The sequence below is a fragment of the Diabrotica virgifera genome, chromosome 10, assembly GCF_917563875.1.
Source record: "Diabrotica virgifera virgifera chromosome 10, PGI_DIABVI_V3a".
Classification (NCBI taxonomy): domain Eukaryota; kingdom Metazoa; phylum Arthropoda; class Insecta; order Coleoptera; family Chrysomelidae; genus Diabrotica; species Diabrotica virgifera.
Genome location: NC_065452.1, coordinates 43,215,826 through 43,230,518, shown reverse-complemented (window position 1 = coordinate 43,230,518; position 14,693 = coordinate 43,215,826). Strand labels below are relative to the sequence as shown.

Sequence of the window (14,693 nt, the reverse complement as noted above, 5' to 3'; positions counted from 1 at the left end):
GACCAGGAAGTCTTATACGGACACGCCAAGCTACGAGAACATATGGCGTGCTCTAACTAATTTGAAGAAAATCGTGTGTAATTATGACATCAAAGATTTGGCTATACCAAAAATAGGCCATGCAGTAGAAAGTCTGGATTGGAAGATTGTGAGAAGCATGCTTGAAGTGATCTTCAGAGAAACTGGCGTACGAATTACTGTGTGTTGCATGAACCCGAAGATGTCATACCCTTCAAAGACAGTAGACTGCTATTTCTTCTTGAAGGGTGTATGCAGAGCTGGAGAGTCGTGTAGATTCCGCCATCCTGGGCCTTCATCTAGAGTTGCTGATCGGGACGCTCAGATCTTAAGAGGGGAGCAGTGTAACAAAAGAGAAATCTTGGACGACCGCCGTATAACAGTAAACACCTCGAGAATGACGTCATCGAATGATCTAGGCCTCGGCGGAAAGGAGGAGGGACTTCTCGAACGTACGATCCGTAGGCGGAACACGCTGATAGCTAGAGATGGGCGTCGATTGTTCCAGAATAACAACTGGGTATAAATACGAGCATATTTGTAAATACAGTTTGGTCTTAAGCTAAAGTTTGTAAAGTAAACTTGTATAAATAAATAATAAAGTCGTAAATAAATACGAACCGCTAGTTTTATTGTAATTATAAGTAATTACAATAGTCACGTTACAGTATGTTTCAAATATAAAGGTTTATTTTCAAATTTAAATTTTAAGTTGAATTGAGACAAAATCTACTTTTTATACATTCAATAGCATATGATATATTCACCATATCTATTTATAGACCTAATACTATAACATAATACTAAACCTAATGGGGAGTTATAGACGCTTAATTCTGTAATTTGTTATCTTGCAGTTCTTTAATTTTAATTAAACTACATTGCTCTCGTAGCACGAGTTATTGGAACTTTTTATTTTCAGATATTTTTGGATTGAATACCCATTATGACATTTAAAAAGTTGAAAATATTCGGATGTGGGTAGTAAAAACTAGAATTTAAAACACACTGAAATGATTCGCATGCATTTCAAATGCGGCACATACTATTTATAGTACTGGCCCTTTCTGGGGAAAACCTAGATTCTTCCAAATAGTTTTCAACTATGAAATCGGTAAAATTCTTTACGCGTTTGTCATCCGGGATTTTCACACATAATTTAACTTCCAACTTTCTTTGATTGTAAAAAATTAATCCAAAAAATAATTTTAAAAATTTCCCAGTATCGGAATTTTTGTCAATATATTCAGAAACTGAACCTAAGCTTTGGATTTTGCGATACCAAGCTTGACATAAATATTACAAGCGACAACCAGTTATTTTTTATTCAGGCCACAATGCTTTCACAGCATTGTGAATCCCTTTTCAAAATCTATTATGATATGTTTTGGTATTCATTTTAAATTTAACGACCTACATTTTTCCTCGATTATGCGAAAAGAATTGAAATACGTGTTAGTATTTTTATTAGACAAAAAGCGAAAATTACTGGTACATAAAAACCGTTTTTAATGGCATTTTTTTTAATGGATTACCCTATCTATAATTACATTTTTTTGTCTTACAAGTAATTTCAATTGTCCTTGAACTGTCGCCTTTTGAAAACTTGCCTTCTGGACACTTTGAAGGTTGCGAAAATGCAAACCGTTTGACTTAATCAAAACGACTTAAAAATATAATTAAAATATTATGTATTTTAAAAAATCGATATTGCTTAAGGTTTATTACAATGTCGGTATACTCCTATACAGAGTCGGTATTTTCTTATCGATGGTATGCGCCTTTAATAAGAGTAATAAAGAGACATGCATTTATTATACATTTAAAACGGGTTAGAAGATATTGGGCGGCCGAAGTAGGAAGGGTCACCAAAAAATTTCGCGTTGTAGGTATGGCTTTGCCAGACAGCGTTGCCGAATTTGGAAATTATCAAAAGAAAATATTAAAGTAGAAAAAATAATATAGTTAACTTTTTGTAAACAGATGTAATAAACAAATTATTTAAAAATAACAAAATATTGTTTTCACCCATTTAAAAAAAATGTGAAAACGTTGAATTATAATTCAACGTTTATTTTTTACTTATATTTTTCTTTTAAATAATTTGTTTAGTAGATGTACTGTACTTATTTGTTCACAAAAAATAATATAGGTACAGTAATGGGTGCGCTATTAAGAACCGGCAAAATAACGCAAAAGATGGAAAGCATAATACGTTGTGAAATAAAAAGAGATGAAACTAATAGAGATGTAAAATTATCGACAGGAACCTATAAATTTACATAACATTACATAGTTTCGCACCTTTAGAAATATCTGAGAAGTATAACAAATCTAACCGTGACAGGAGAATTTTATAAAATTCTAAATGTTTTCTGTCACAGACGTCTAAAGGAGGGAAACTATGTACCTGATGTAATGGTACTTATAGGTCTCTATCAATAATTTTACACATCTACTAGTTTCATCTCTTTTTATTGCACAACGTATTAAGTCTTCCATATTTTGCGTTATTTTGCCGGTTATTAGCGCGCTCATCACTGTATTATTTTTTTTCTACTTTAATGGATAATTACGCATGTCTGTCTCTCTCAGAGACTTTGTAAACACAACTTTTCCGTCATTAGATAAGACAGGACAAATGAGCTGTCGAATGAAAGCTCATTACCCAACGATCTTATTAAGGTGAGAAATTTGACCTTGCACTTCCAGTTTTAGAGTTCAAACTTGAAGTACTATTTTAAAGTCGCCCAATAAATATTATAAACGACTTATTATTGGACGCTCTTTAGCAAGACGAAAACCATTATATTTTTCCGGCTTTGTGCAAGTCTGTCCGTCCGGCTGTCTATCGAATATAACTCCTACGTTATTAAAACACTCAACTCCGGTAGAGGGATAATAATATAGCAGGAGACCTGAAAGCTACGGGCGTGGAGAACTGGACAGAGATTGTCTAAGACAGAGAAGAGTGAAGGCATGCTGTCGAGTGGGCTAAAACCCACGAAGGGTTGTAACGCCACGTAGTAAGTATGAGGTGTCGAATTAAGGATGGTATTAAAGCTGAGAAATTGGACTTCACACACTTCAGGTTGCAGAGTTGAAACTGGAAGTAGTGTTTTAAAGCCGCCGAAATAGTACAAGCGACATATTATTCGATGCGCTTTAGCAATACGAAGACAAGGTATCAAATTAGATCTTATAACCCAAAGATGGTATCAGTTGCAACCGGAAGTACTGTTTTAAAATCACCGAAATAGTACAATACATTTGTTTTCTTCTTGCTAAAGCGTGTTAAATAATACATTGCTTGTATTAATTCGGCGTCATTAAAACAGTACTCCCGGTTGTAACTCTGTAAACGGAAGTCCGAGGTCAAATTTCTTACTTCTAATGCCATCTTTGGATTATAAGCTCTCATTCGACACATCATTTGTCATTCTATTTTTTTGTCGGACGGACCGACTTGAATAATACCGGAAGCATCTTGCTACGGCGCGTCGAATAATATGTCGCTTGTACTATTTCGGCGACTTTAAAATAGTACTTCCAATTTTAACGCTCAAACCGGAAGTGCGATCAAGTTTCTCACTTTAATATCATCCTTGGGTTAAGAGCTTTCACTCTTACATCTCATTTGTCCTTCTGTCTGATCTTATGACGGAAAAGTTGTGTTTACAAAGTCTCTGGGACAGAAAAACTTGCATAATTAAAGTAGAAAACATATTATATTAATTTATTTTAACATATAGTGTAGGTACTAACCAAATTATTTAAAAGAAAAAACTAATAAAAAAATAAACGTTGAAATATAATTCAACGTTTTCACATTTTTTAAAATTGGCGAAAATTTTTTTTTTACTTAAGTTTTTTTCTTTTAAATCATTTGTTTATTATATCTGTTTACAAAAAGTTAAATATATTATTTTTTCTTTTTTAATATTTTCTTTTGATAATTTCCAACTTTGGCAACACTGTCTGACAAAGCCATACCTACAACGCGAAATTTTTTGGTGACCCTCCCTACTTCGACCGCCCAATATCTTCTAACCCGTTTTAAATGTATAATAAATGCATGTCTCTTTGTTGCTCTTATTAAAGGCGCATACCATCGATAAGAAAATACCGACTCTGTATTATTGAACTAAAAAAATAAAGTTAAATAATAAAAAACCAATTTCGCAAAAAAGTGTAAGAGCCTTGCACGTTGGTATTGGTCTTGCGTAGTCTTGCAAGGTTCGGTCTTGGTCTTGGTCTTGGTCTTGAATACCTGGTCTTCACTCCTTACCTAGTCTCGCTCATCACTACTTACTTTCGGGTTTAATTTGCAATAACTTTTTTATTTATAAACATTTTTTTAATTTGAAAATCGTATTTTAAAGAGCAAGTATTTTCAAGAAAGTCGTCTGTTGAACGTTTTCATCTACAATGCGTAGTTTTTTCACAATATTGAAATAAACGAAAAAAGTCACTACTTTTGCTTAAATTTCGATATTTATGAGATGATACGCTTTTTCTATTGACTTCCCCCAAAATATTTAAGTTGAAGTGGTTATTCGGCTTCGTTTCCTGGGCTACTATTAAATACAATGTTTTAAAAAGTATTATTTGTTTCAGCCCAATCGCAGGCCACGCTAATTTATGTCCCAACAGCATCAGCACAAGGCGACAAGACATCGAAATCTTGTTAGCAACAGTCAAGCACGAAATTCTCCACGCACTCGGTTTTTCGATTAGTCTCTACGCGTTTTACAGGGATGCTGATGGGAATCCGCTTACTCCTAGGAGCAACGAGACGGGGAAACCACCACTCAATGAAAAGTAAGTAGTACTTGATTATTTTGACAAAAGATCAACGATTTTGAGCCAAAGTTAGAAGAAAATATTATCAATAAAGATCGGATTATAAGCATGAGAAGAAGGATAAAGTAATAGCCCAGACTGTTGCTAAAAAACATCGATTTAATGTACCAATTAGCGAATTTTTGTAAAATCATAATGAAAGTAAATTGAATAAGCGAATAAATTAAACTCATATATTAGTTTAATTTCAATCAATTGTTATTGCACAATTAGCGCTCAAAGTTGAAAAAAGCTTTATAAAAATTGCCTTATACACTACTCTATGAAATTAACGCACCGTCTTAAAAATTGGCTATTTTTAATGCCTCGAATTTCCTAAACCTGTAGTTCGATTTAAGTGATTTTTTTTAATATGTTCTAGCCTTATTCTTTACCAATGTCGCTGTAATAATATTGTTGCTAGATAGCCAAAGTGTCATTGTATACTTGGTGTACCAATCAAACTGTGTTTTTTCTTAAAGTTCACCACACCCTGTGGAAAATTCTAGCATTAATAAAATACTGAAATTACAACCCAACTTTAGCCTCATGTTTTCTTAACATTTTGTTTTTTGATTCATTCGCTTATGTTGGATGTTGGAAATCCCATAGAATTAATTTGGTTGCGTAAATAGTTCGAAATCATATCCCATTTTTACCCTTCTCGGCGCCCGTGTTCCTTGCTATCCATGGGTTCCTATTATCGATATCGGAGTTAAGGAATGTGAAATGGGTCGAACGCTTACCACTTGAGATGCGAGATTTTACCCCCGATGGCCTAAGAAGATGAGAAACATTGAGACGGCCCACGCGTAAAGACGTAAAATAGTGACTTCGTAGATGATGTCCCGATCGTAAGTACATACCTAGTATTTTTACCTTATATTTTGTTGTTACCTATATTATTTATCCTGTTATCGTTTTGAGTTATTCAACCACCAGTTGATTTGAACATGTGTGTATTAGTAATATGTTTATTGCACCTATGAGAATTTCCATTAATCTCTACCAATAGAAGCTATTCGAAGACCCATAGTAAATGGCAGGTTTTGTAATTTGTATTTTTTATTGTTTGTTTCGATTTTAGTACTCGTTTCGTTCAATACCTGCTAATAACCTACATTTTGGTCCTTCGAGCCGGATATGAACGGTTTGTTAATATTATTTGATACACTATTTTTAAAATTTTAAATGGTGGTTTGATTGATTCGTCGCAATTATAATACATATATTCGTTTATTATTACATATTACAATAGGTTTATAATATAGAATTGATATATTAATTAATAATTATATTTGTTTTGTTTGATATCGGGATATGTATTAGGAAAATTTTATCGTTAATTTTGCGTTGTGTCGAAGCCAAGCTTATCTGTTTAACCGTGACGGATTTGGGGTTCGCATCGGGTGATTTAATATCCAAAGTAGGTACTAAATAGTTTGAGCTTCGGTTCCTTGAATGGGTCTAAAGATTTAATTATCGTTTCTCCGTTTGAAGAAACCAAAGAATTTGTATTTTTCCGAGCGGCGCGTCCCCAAGGGCGTAGAGAAATATTTTTTTTTTGTTATACTTTTAATTTTTTGATTTTAGGCAGTTTAGGTCTATAATCGCCTTTCGCGTTAGTATTTTATTATTACTTTATTATTGCATTTTTTTATCGTCGCATTTATAGTACAGTTAATATTATTTTATTTTGATCATTTCATTTCTGTTTTAAATTTTTATATAAAAAGTTGGAATGGATAAATCGAGAAAATTAAAATTTCTTCGGCATACAGCGCTTAATGACATTCAGTCGATTTATGATCTAGGTAGTAGATCTGTTTCTGATCAGAGATTACGATCGTTGTTTAAAATAAGGTGTAGCGAGTTAGACGTGATTAAGGAGGAATTTTTAAAGCAGCATACAAGCATTATTAATAATGTTTTGTCGGTACCGGATTCAGATACGGGGGACGAAGAAAAAGTCCGAGAATTATTCTTGGACTTATTCTACAAAATAAAAGTTTTTGACGCGGATTTCTTCGGGTCACCATCTGAAAGTCCAGGTCCAGCGTCTTGTACTTCCGATGGAGCTCATCCATCCCACATTCGCTTGCCTCGTATTGATCTTTCGCGTTTTCAAGGAAATTCTATTAATTTTGCATCCTTTATAGACCTTTATAATTCGATAGTGCATAACAATGCAGCCCCAGGAAACGTAGACAAATTGACATATTTGAAAGGTTGTTTAGACGGGACTCCACTTAGCTTAATTCGCAATTTGCCCATAACTAACGATAATTACCAAGTGGCTTACGATTTAATTGTTAAACGGTACACAAATGTTCGTCGTTGTGCGACCGCCCATTGGGATGCGATAATGGGCGTTCAAAAAATCTCTGCGGTTAACTCGAAAAACCTAGCTAAATTAGTAGACACCTTTTTAGAAAATTTAGCCGCATTGAAAACTTTAGGCCTTCCCACTGAGCATTGGGATTTCATTATGTTCAATTTGCTTTTGTCGAAATTAGATATTGATTCCATTAAGTTATTTGAGTTGGAAAATAAGTCTAATGAAATTCCGTCATTTAAAAAATTAGTAGCGTTCATCGAAACCCAATACATCGCGTATGATAATTTAGACAGTAGTATAAATGAGGAAAAGAAGTCGTCGCGGGTCCCAAATAACACGGAGCCAAGGGCCAACTCTCAACACCAGGTGAATGATTCAAGACGTAATCGTAGTAGCTCGTCGTTCGTAACAAATTCGTCTTCAGTATGTTGCGCGTTATGCAAACAAAGCCATTATCTCAACCAGTGTTCGTTGTTCTTGGAAAAATCGCCAAAGGAGAGATATCAGTTTTGTAAAGAGTCTTCTTCCTGTTTTAAATGTCTTAATCAGGCTAACCATTCAGTCAAGTCGTGTCCTAAATCCTTCAAATGTAGCAAATGTAGTAGTCATCTCCATAATAGTTTGTTACACTTCGATAGAAACCGTTCCAATAGTCAGTCGTCCTCACAAAATAATAGTCCAGGGTCATCGGGAATCGAATCGTGTACTGAAGTATCCCATTGTGCCGCTAGTTTTGTAGGAAAGAAAAATGAAACCAAAAAGGAAATCTTGCTCGGTACTGTTTTGGTTCATGCAATTGACAGTAAAGGGTGCAAACAACCCTTAAGATGTCTTCTTGATTCGGGTTCGATGAGTTCGTTCATTAGTCGAAAGGCTGCCAATCGATTGGGATGGCCTAAAACTCCTTGCTCTTCGAAATTAACGGACTCAATTCGATGCAAACGAAACTGAATCAGGGGCAAATAAGTTTCTCTATCCAACCTCGTCATCAGGAGTCACCGGTGTTTCATTTGGAGGCTATTATTACAGATCGGGTTTGCTCGGATTTGCCCAGCACCCAAATAGATATTTCTGCTTGGAATTATATTAAAAATTTGAAGTTAGCTGATCCCAAATTTAATTGTAGTCAATCGGTCGATTTGTTAATTGGTTGTAGTATATTTTCGAAGGTGTTGTTAGAGGGTAAAATTGAAGGTAAACCGGGACAACCTGATGCCCTAAATACCGTTTTTGGATATATTTTGTTGGGCCCAACTAGCACACCTAACCTTTCGTCAACTTGTTCTTCTTCTTCGTCGCTTGTTTGTCTTTCAAATGTGGAAGACTCGTTAGATTCTTCGTTAAGGAAATTTTGGGAACTGGAGAACATACCGGAAGAGCCAGTTTCAGAACCGGAAGACGTTCTGTGCGAAACCATTTATCGGGAAACACATAGTCGGGACGTCTCGGGAAAATATGTTGTGTCTTTGCCTTTTCGTGAATCGCCGCCTTGTTTAAAAGATAGCTATGATGTTGCTTTGAACAGATTTATTTCATTGGAACGTCGCTTGTTTCGTCAGCCGGGTTTGCAAAAGGAATATTCGTCCCATATGCAGGAGTATATTAATTTCGGTCATATGCAATTGGTTCCTGAGGGTGAAAAGACAAAGGGAAAGTATTATATCCCACATCATTGCGTTGTTAAGTCGGAAAGTGTCTCTACTAAAATTCGAGTGGTATATAATGCGTCTCAGAAAAGTCCCAGGCTTGGTAAATCGTTGAATGATTATTTATTAGTCGGTCCTAAGCTACAACAGGACATCGTCTCGCTTTTGTTAAATTTTAGACTTAATCGTTTTGCGTTGTGTGCAGATATTCGTCAGATGTATCGTAATATGTTAGTAGTTCCTGAGCATACGGATTATCAACGTGTGTTATGGAGATTTTCTAGCTTTGAGGAGATTCAGGAATATCGTTTGTTAACTGTCACTTTTGGAGTTGTATCCTCGCCGTATCTCGCTCTAACAACCCTTCAACAACTAGTGTTGGACGAAGGCTCTCGTTTTCCTAAAGCCGCCTCGCCCGTTTGTAATGCTTCGTACATTGATGATTTTGTTTTTGGTGCTTCGACGCTCGAAGAAGCACAAAGTTTAGTTGAAGAATTAGTCGCTTTGTTGAAGTTAGGAGGCTTTGAGTTACGGAAATGGTGTTCGAACGAACCCAAATTGTTGTCGCAATTTCCTGAATCGCATATTAATCCTCATTCTATTAATTTTGATCCAGAATCAAATGGTCCTTCTTTAAAAATCCTTGGTTTGAAGTGGATTGCACAGTCCGATGTCTTTCAATTTGCAGTCAAATTGCAGGATGTCCCTTGTATTAAAAGATCGTTTTTGTCCGAATTAGCTCGAATTTATGACCCGTGTGGTTATCTAACACCTATTACCTTTTTCATTAAGCATTTAATCCAACGACTTTGGGCAACTGGTCTTGAATGGGATGATCGTCCTCCCTCAGAAATTATTCGTGTGTGGGAGCAATATAAAAGTGAATTATCTCTTATTTCACAGTTTAAAATTCCTCGTTTTTTTAATATTTCCTCGTGTCCTATCTTAGAACTTCATGGATTTGCTGATGCCAGTGAAAAGGGATACGCTTGTGTCGTTTATATTCGTAGTATTGATAGTCAGAACATCGTCCAAGTTAATTTACTTTGTGCCAAATCGAAAGTAGCTCCTATGAAACAGATTACAATAGAATTGTAATTGCTCGATTAGAATTGTTAGCTGCTGTTCATTTGGTCAAACTTATGTCGTTTGTGTCACAGTCGTGGAAGAATATAATGTTTCAAAAGGTGTATGCTTGGGTAGACTCGCAAATAGTATTGCACTGGATTAAAAGTTCACCTTCTAGGTTTAAAACTTTCGTCGCAAATCGCATTTCGTATATCCAGACCCATAGTCAAAATTATTCGTGGCATTACATTGAATCTCAAAGTAATGCAGCCGATGCGCCTTCGCGAGGCATGCTACCGGCCGCTTTTGTATCGAAACGAGACTGGTTGACAGGTCCTTCGTTTTTGTATCATGTTCCATTAATCTTTCCAGAGGTTCCTCCATCATTGCGGGAAAAATCCCCTTCGGAAGAGGTAAAGAAAAGTTTAGTGTTTGTTTCCACTCGTGAGGAACATTTTTTATCTTGTTTGTTAAAAAACCAATCGTCTTTTGCCTCTATCCAAAGAATTTTGGCCTTTATGTTGCGATTCGCGCACAACTCTCGTTTGAAAAGGTCAAGACGTGTAGGAACCTTGAGTTCAGTAGAATTGGAAAGCTCGTTAATTATTCTGTTAGGTTTACACAGGAACAGTATTTTGAAGACCAGCTTCAGTCGAACTCGTTTCCAAAACCATTTCGCAAATTGGGAGTATTTTTAGATGATAATACTCAGTGCTTAAGAGTAGGTGGTCGTCTATCGCAATCTTCCTTGTCGTATGAGGCAAAACACCCCTTTTTGTTGCCAAAGAAATCTCGTCTTACGACTCTCCTAGTTCGTTATTATCATGAAAAGTACTTACATGCTGGATTTAAGAGTACTCAATTTTTGGTGAGTCAAAGGTTTTGGATATTGTCTTCTAAGCAGTCCGTTAATTCAGTCTTGTCTAAGTGCATTAGATGTTGGAAGCAATCTCCTAGGGCCTTACAGCCCCCTATGGGTGATTTGCCTAAATTTCGTCTCGGGGCCATTAAACCCTTTTCGATTTGTGGGGTAGATTATGGTGGGCCTTTTTCGATAACTATGTCTCGTTATCGAGGAGTTAGAAGTCAAAAGGCATATTTGTGCCTCTTGGTTTGTTGTGCCACAAAGGCTTTACATCTTGAATTGGCTAGTGATTTGTCCGCAGAAGCCTTTTTAGCCGCTTTACAGCGTTTTATTGCTCGGAGAGGTCGAGTATCGCAAGTATTTTGTGATAACCGTACCAACTTTCATGGCGCGTATCGACAATTGCGTAGCTTTATGGAGGGTGCTCGCGATAGAGAAAATATTAAATTTTCTTTTGCGCCTCCTGCGGCTCCACATTTCGGTGGTATTTATGAGCGCGGCATTCGTTCTGTAAAAGAACATATTGCTCGGATAGTCGGGGCTCAAATTTTGACATATGAAAAGTTTTACACTGTTTTGACGTTGATTGAGTCAGTTTTGAATTCGCGTCCTCTCACCCCATTGACCAATGATGTTGAAGATCTCAACGCTTTGACCCCAGATCATTTCCTGACTCTCGAACCTTTAGCATCATTGCCTGTGCCTGATTTTTCGGAGGTATCCCTCAATCGTTTGTCCCGATGGCAGTTGTTACAACGCATCCATAGGGATTTTTGGGCTCGATGGCGTAAGGAGTATTTACATACCTTACAACAAAGGTCCAAATGGTTAGATTCTGGCTTTGTACCCAAAATCGGTAGTTTAGTTGTTTTGAAGAAGGATAATTTGGCTCCGTGTAAATGGCCTCTCGCGCGTCTTGTTGAATTGCATGCGGGCAAAGACGAGGTAGCTCGGGTAGCCACCGTGCGTACGACTACCGGAACTTTGAAACGGCCTCTGGTCCGACTCTGTCCCTTGCCGATAGAGGACTAGATGCCAACTTGTCGTTACTTTAGATTTACGTTTCGTTACTTTAGATTTAGTTTTTTTTATTCGGATTTGTTAGTACGACTGCGACAAAACCACCATTTTAATTTTAGTTTTGATTTGAGCTTAAGTTTTCAATATTTTTTGTTTAAGTATTTTAGTATTTTTTTTTTTGTTTATTGGATTTGTTTGTTTTGTCATTGCTTGTTGCTCAAGTAGTGATATGTAGTATTAGTTATTGTTAAATGCCTTATGGCCTTTAAAGGGGGGAGAATGTTGGAAATCCTATAGAATTAATTTGGTTGCGTAAATAGTTCGAAATCATATCCCATTTTTACCCTTCTCGACGCCCGTGTTCCTTGCTATCCAGGGGTTCCTATTATCGATATCGGAGTTAAGGAATGTGAAATGGGTCGAACGCTTACCACTTGAGATGCGAGATTTTACCCCCGATGGCCTAAGAAGATGAGAAACATTGAGACGGCCCACGCGTAAAGACGTAAAATAGTGACTTCGTAGATGATGTCCCGATCGTAAGTACATACCTAGTATTTTTACCTTATATTTTGTTGTTACCTATATTATTTATCCTGTTATCGTTTTGAGCTATTTAACCACCAATTGATTTGAACATGTGTGTATTAGTAATATGTTTATTGCACTTATGAGAATTTCCATTAATCTCTACCAATAGAAGCTATTCGAAGACCCACAGTAAATGGCAGGTTTTGTAATTTGTATTGTTTATTGTTTGTTTCGATTTTAGTACTCGTTTCGTTCAATATCTGCTAATAACCTACATTGGATAATAAAAAAGTTAGGTACTTTAACAACTAGTCTTGTTTTTCATCAATAGAGGGTGTTTTTAAATAAGTATGGCAAACTTTAAGGGAGAATTCATCCATGAAAAAAGTAATGAGTTTGTTTTATAAACGTAGGTCCGCAAATGCTTCGTTTCCGATATAGGCGGTGTTCAGATTTTTCTTACAAACTGACGATTTATTTATTGCTCTAAAACCGGTTGAGATATGCAAATGAAATTTGGTGGGAGTTAAGAGGTAGTTATTGTGCATGTTATTATATATTCTTTAATTAGAAATAATACATTTAGTTAGAACAGGTGCTGGTTTATATGATAATTTGAAAAATGGGTTAAATCAAAATTAATCAATTAAAATGTGTGTGATGTATATAATGTACGGTACCTTTATGTGCTGTCTTCTTCTTCTTCTTAGTCGACTAAGGCTGGGGGCGGTTTGGCACTGGTTTTGTTTTAAAACTAGATAAAACTGTGATTTCGCACTGAACTCTATGTCATGTCATAAAGAATGTCTATACGATTCTGAGGGATGCGTGTGTATGCATCGCAATCCAAGCTATTTCTTAAGTGGCTATTAGCTTGGGGGTGGTGCAGGACCGTATTAGTACGTAGCATGCACACACATGATTAAACAATAAAAAAAATGAATAATATTAAAACTTAGAATATTAATTACTAATTATATATATAAAAGAAAATATGTGGAGGGACGGAACATTCCCACCCACCAAAATGCATATTTGCATTTTAATCAATATATGGTAGAGGGCATAGCTTCACTAAAGGTCGCCTAAGTTCACCTTTCGCGGTTTGTACAATAGCGACGCGAGCAACACTATCTTTGCCGAAAATTAAAGGTTTAATTCTACCAATTTGCCATTGTAAGGGAGGCTTGGTCTCATTGCGAATTAATACGAGTGTACCTAGATTAGGATTACCCTCATTTTTATGCCACTTTGTGCGTTGATGAAGAGTATGTAAATATTCTCTACTCCATCTTCGCCAAAAGTCTGCATGTAATCGTTGCAGTAATTGCCAACGATTTAATCGATTTAAATTAACATCACTGTAATCGTGATCGGGAATGATCTTTAAAGTTTCCAATGTCAGGAAATGCCCAGGTGTTAATACTGAAAAATCATTTGGATCATTACTGACAGGACATAAAGGACGACTATTTAAGACAGCCTCTATTTGAATGAGTAACGTATTAAATTCTTCATACGTTAAAACTTGCTCGCCTATGACCCTATACAAATGAGTTTTTACGCTTTTTATACCTGCTTCAAACAATCCACCAAAATGGGAAGCTGCAGGGGGATTTAAATGCCATGTAATGGCGTTGTCTTTATCAAACCGTGACTTAATGTCCTCTAGATATGATTTTGCGCCTACAAAATTTGTTCCACAATCGGAATATACAACAGAACAACGTCCTCGACGTGCTATAAAACGTCTGAATGCGGCTAAAAATGCCTCTGTACTAAGCTCAGATACCAATTCCAAGTGCAAGGCCTTAGTGGCAAAGCATACAAAGAGACAAATATAGGCTTTGGTGCGTTTAGCATTTTTGAGTTTATTGGCCCGTGTCAGAAAAGGGCCGCCAAAATCGACGCCAACGCAAGAAAATGGTTTCACTTTGGATATCCGTAGGTCGGGAAGAGCCCCCATGGGTGGCTGATAATTCGAAGGTTTTAGTCTCCAACAGGAAATACATTGTGAAAGGACACTACGAATAACACGTTTGGACGAAATTATCCAAAAGTTTTGTGACAAGGCGAAGTGCGTACCTTGAATGCCTGCATGAAGATGTACAACATGAATTTCTGAGATGAGGAGTTTGACAAAGTTACCTTGGGAAGGCAAAAGAAGAGGAAAGCGCTTGTCATATGCTAATTCTGATTGGCTAAGTCTTCCACCCACTCTTAGAAGATCATGTGAGTCAAAGAAAGGATTCAATTTTTTCAAATATTTGAATTTGACAGCATTACCCTTAACCTGTTCTATTTCCTCCTTCAGATATCTCTGTTGCACTAATCTAATTAATTTATTAGTGGCATTACTTTGCTC

General features: G+C 36.3%; 1 protein-coding gene across 2 annotated transcripts in view; it reads left to right on the top strand.

The window, feature by feature from the left end:
• The window catches only part of LOC126893425 (leishmanolysin-like peptidase), a 502,521-nt gene that overhangs the window by 400,519 nt on the left and 87,309 nt on the right, over window positions 1–14,693 (top strand). For both annotated transcript variants that reach the window (XM_050663593.1, XM_050663592.1), the window contains exon 6: window positions 4,636–4,839. In XM_050663593.1, coding sequence (XP_050519550.1) covers window positions 4,636–4,839 — 204 coding nt within the window. The remainder of the gene's footprint in view (window positions 1–4,635; window positions 4,840–14,693) is intronic.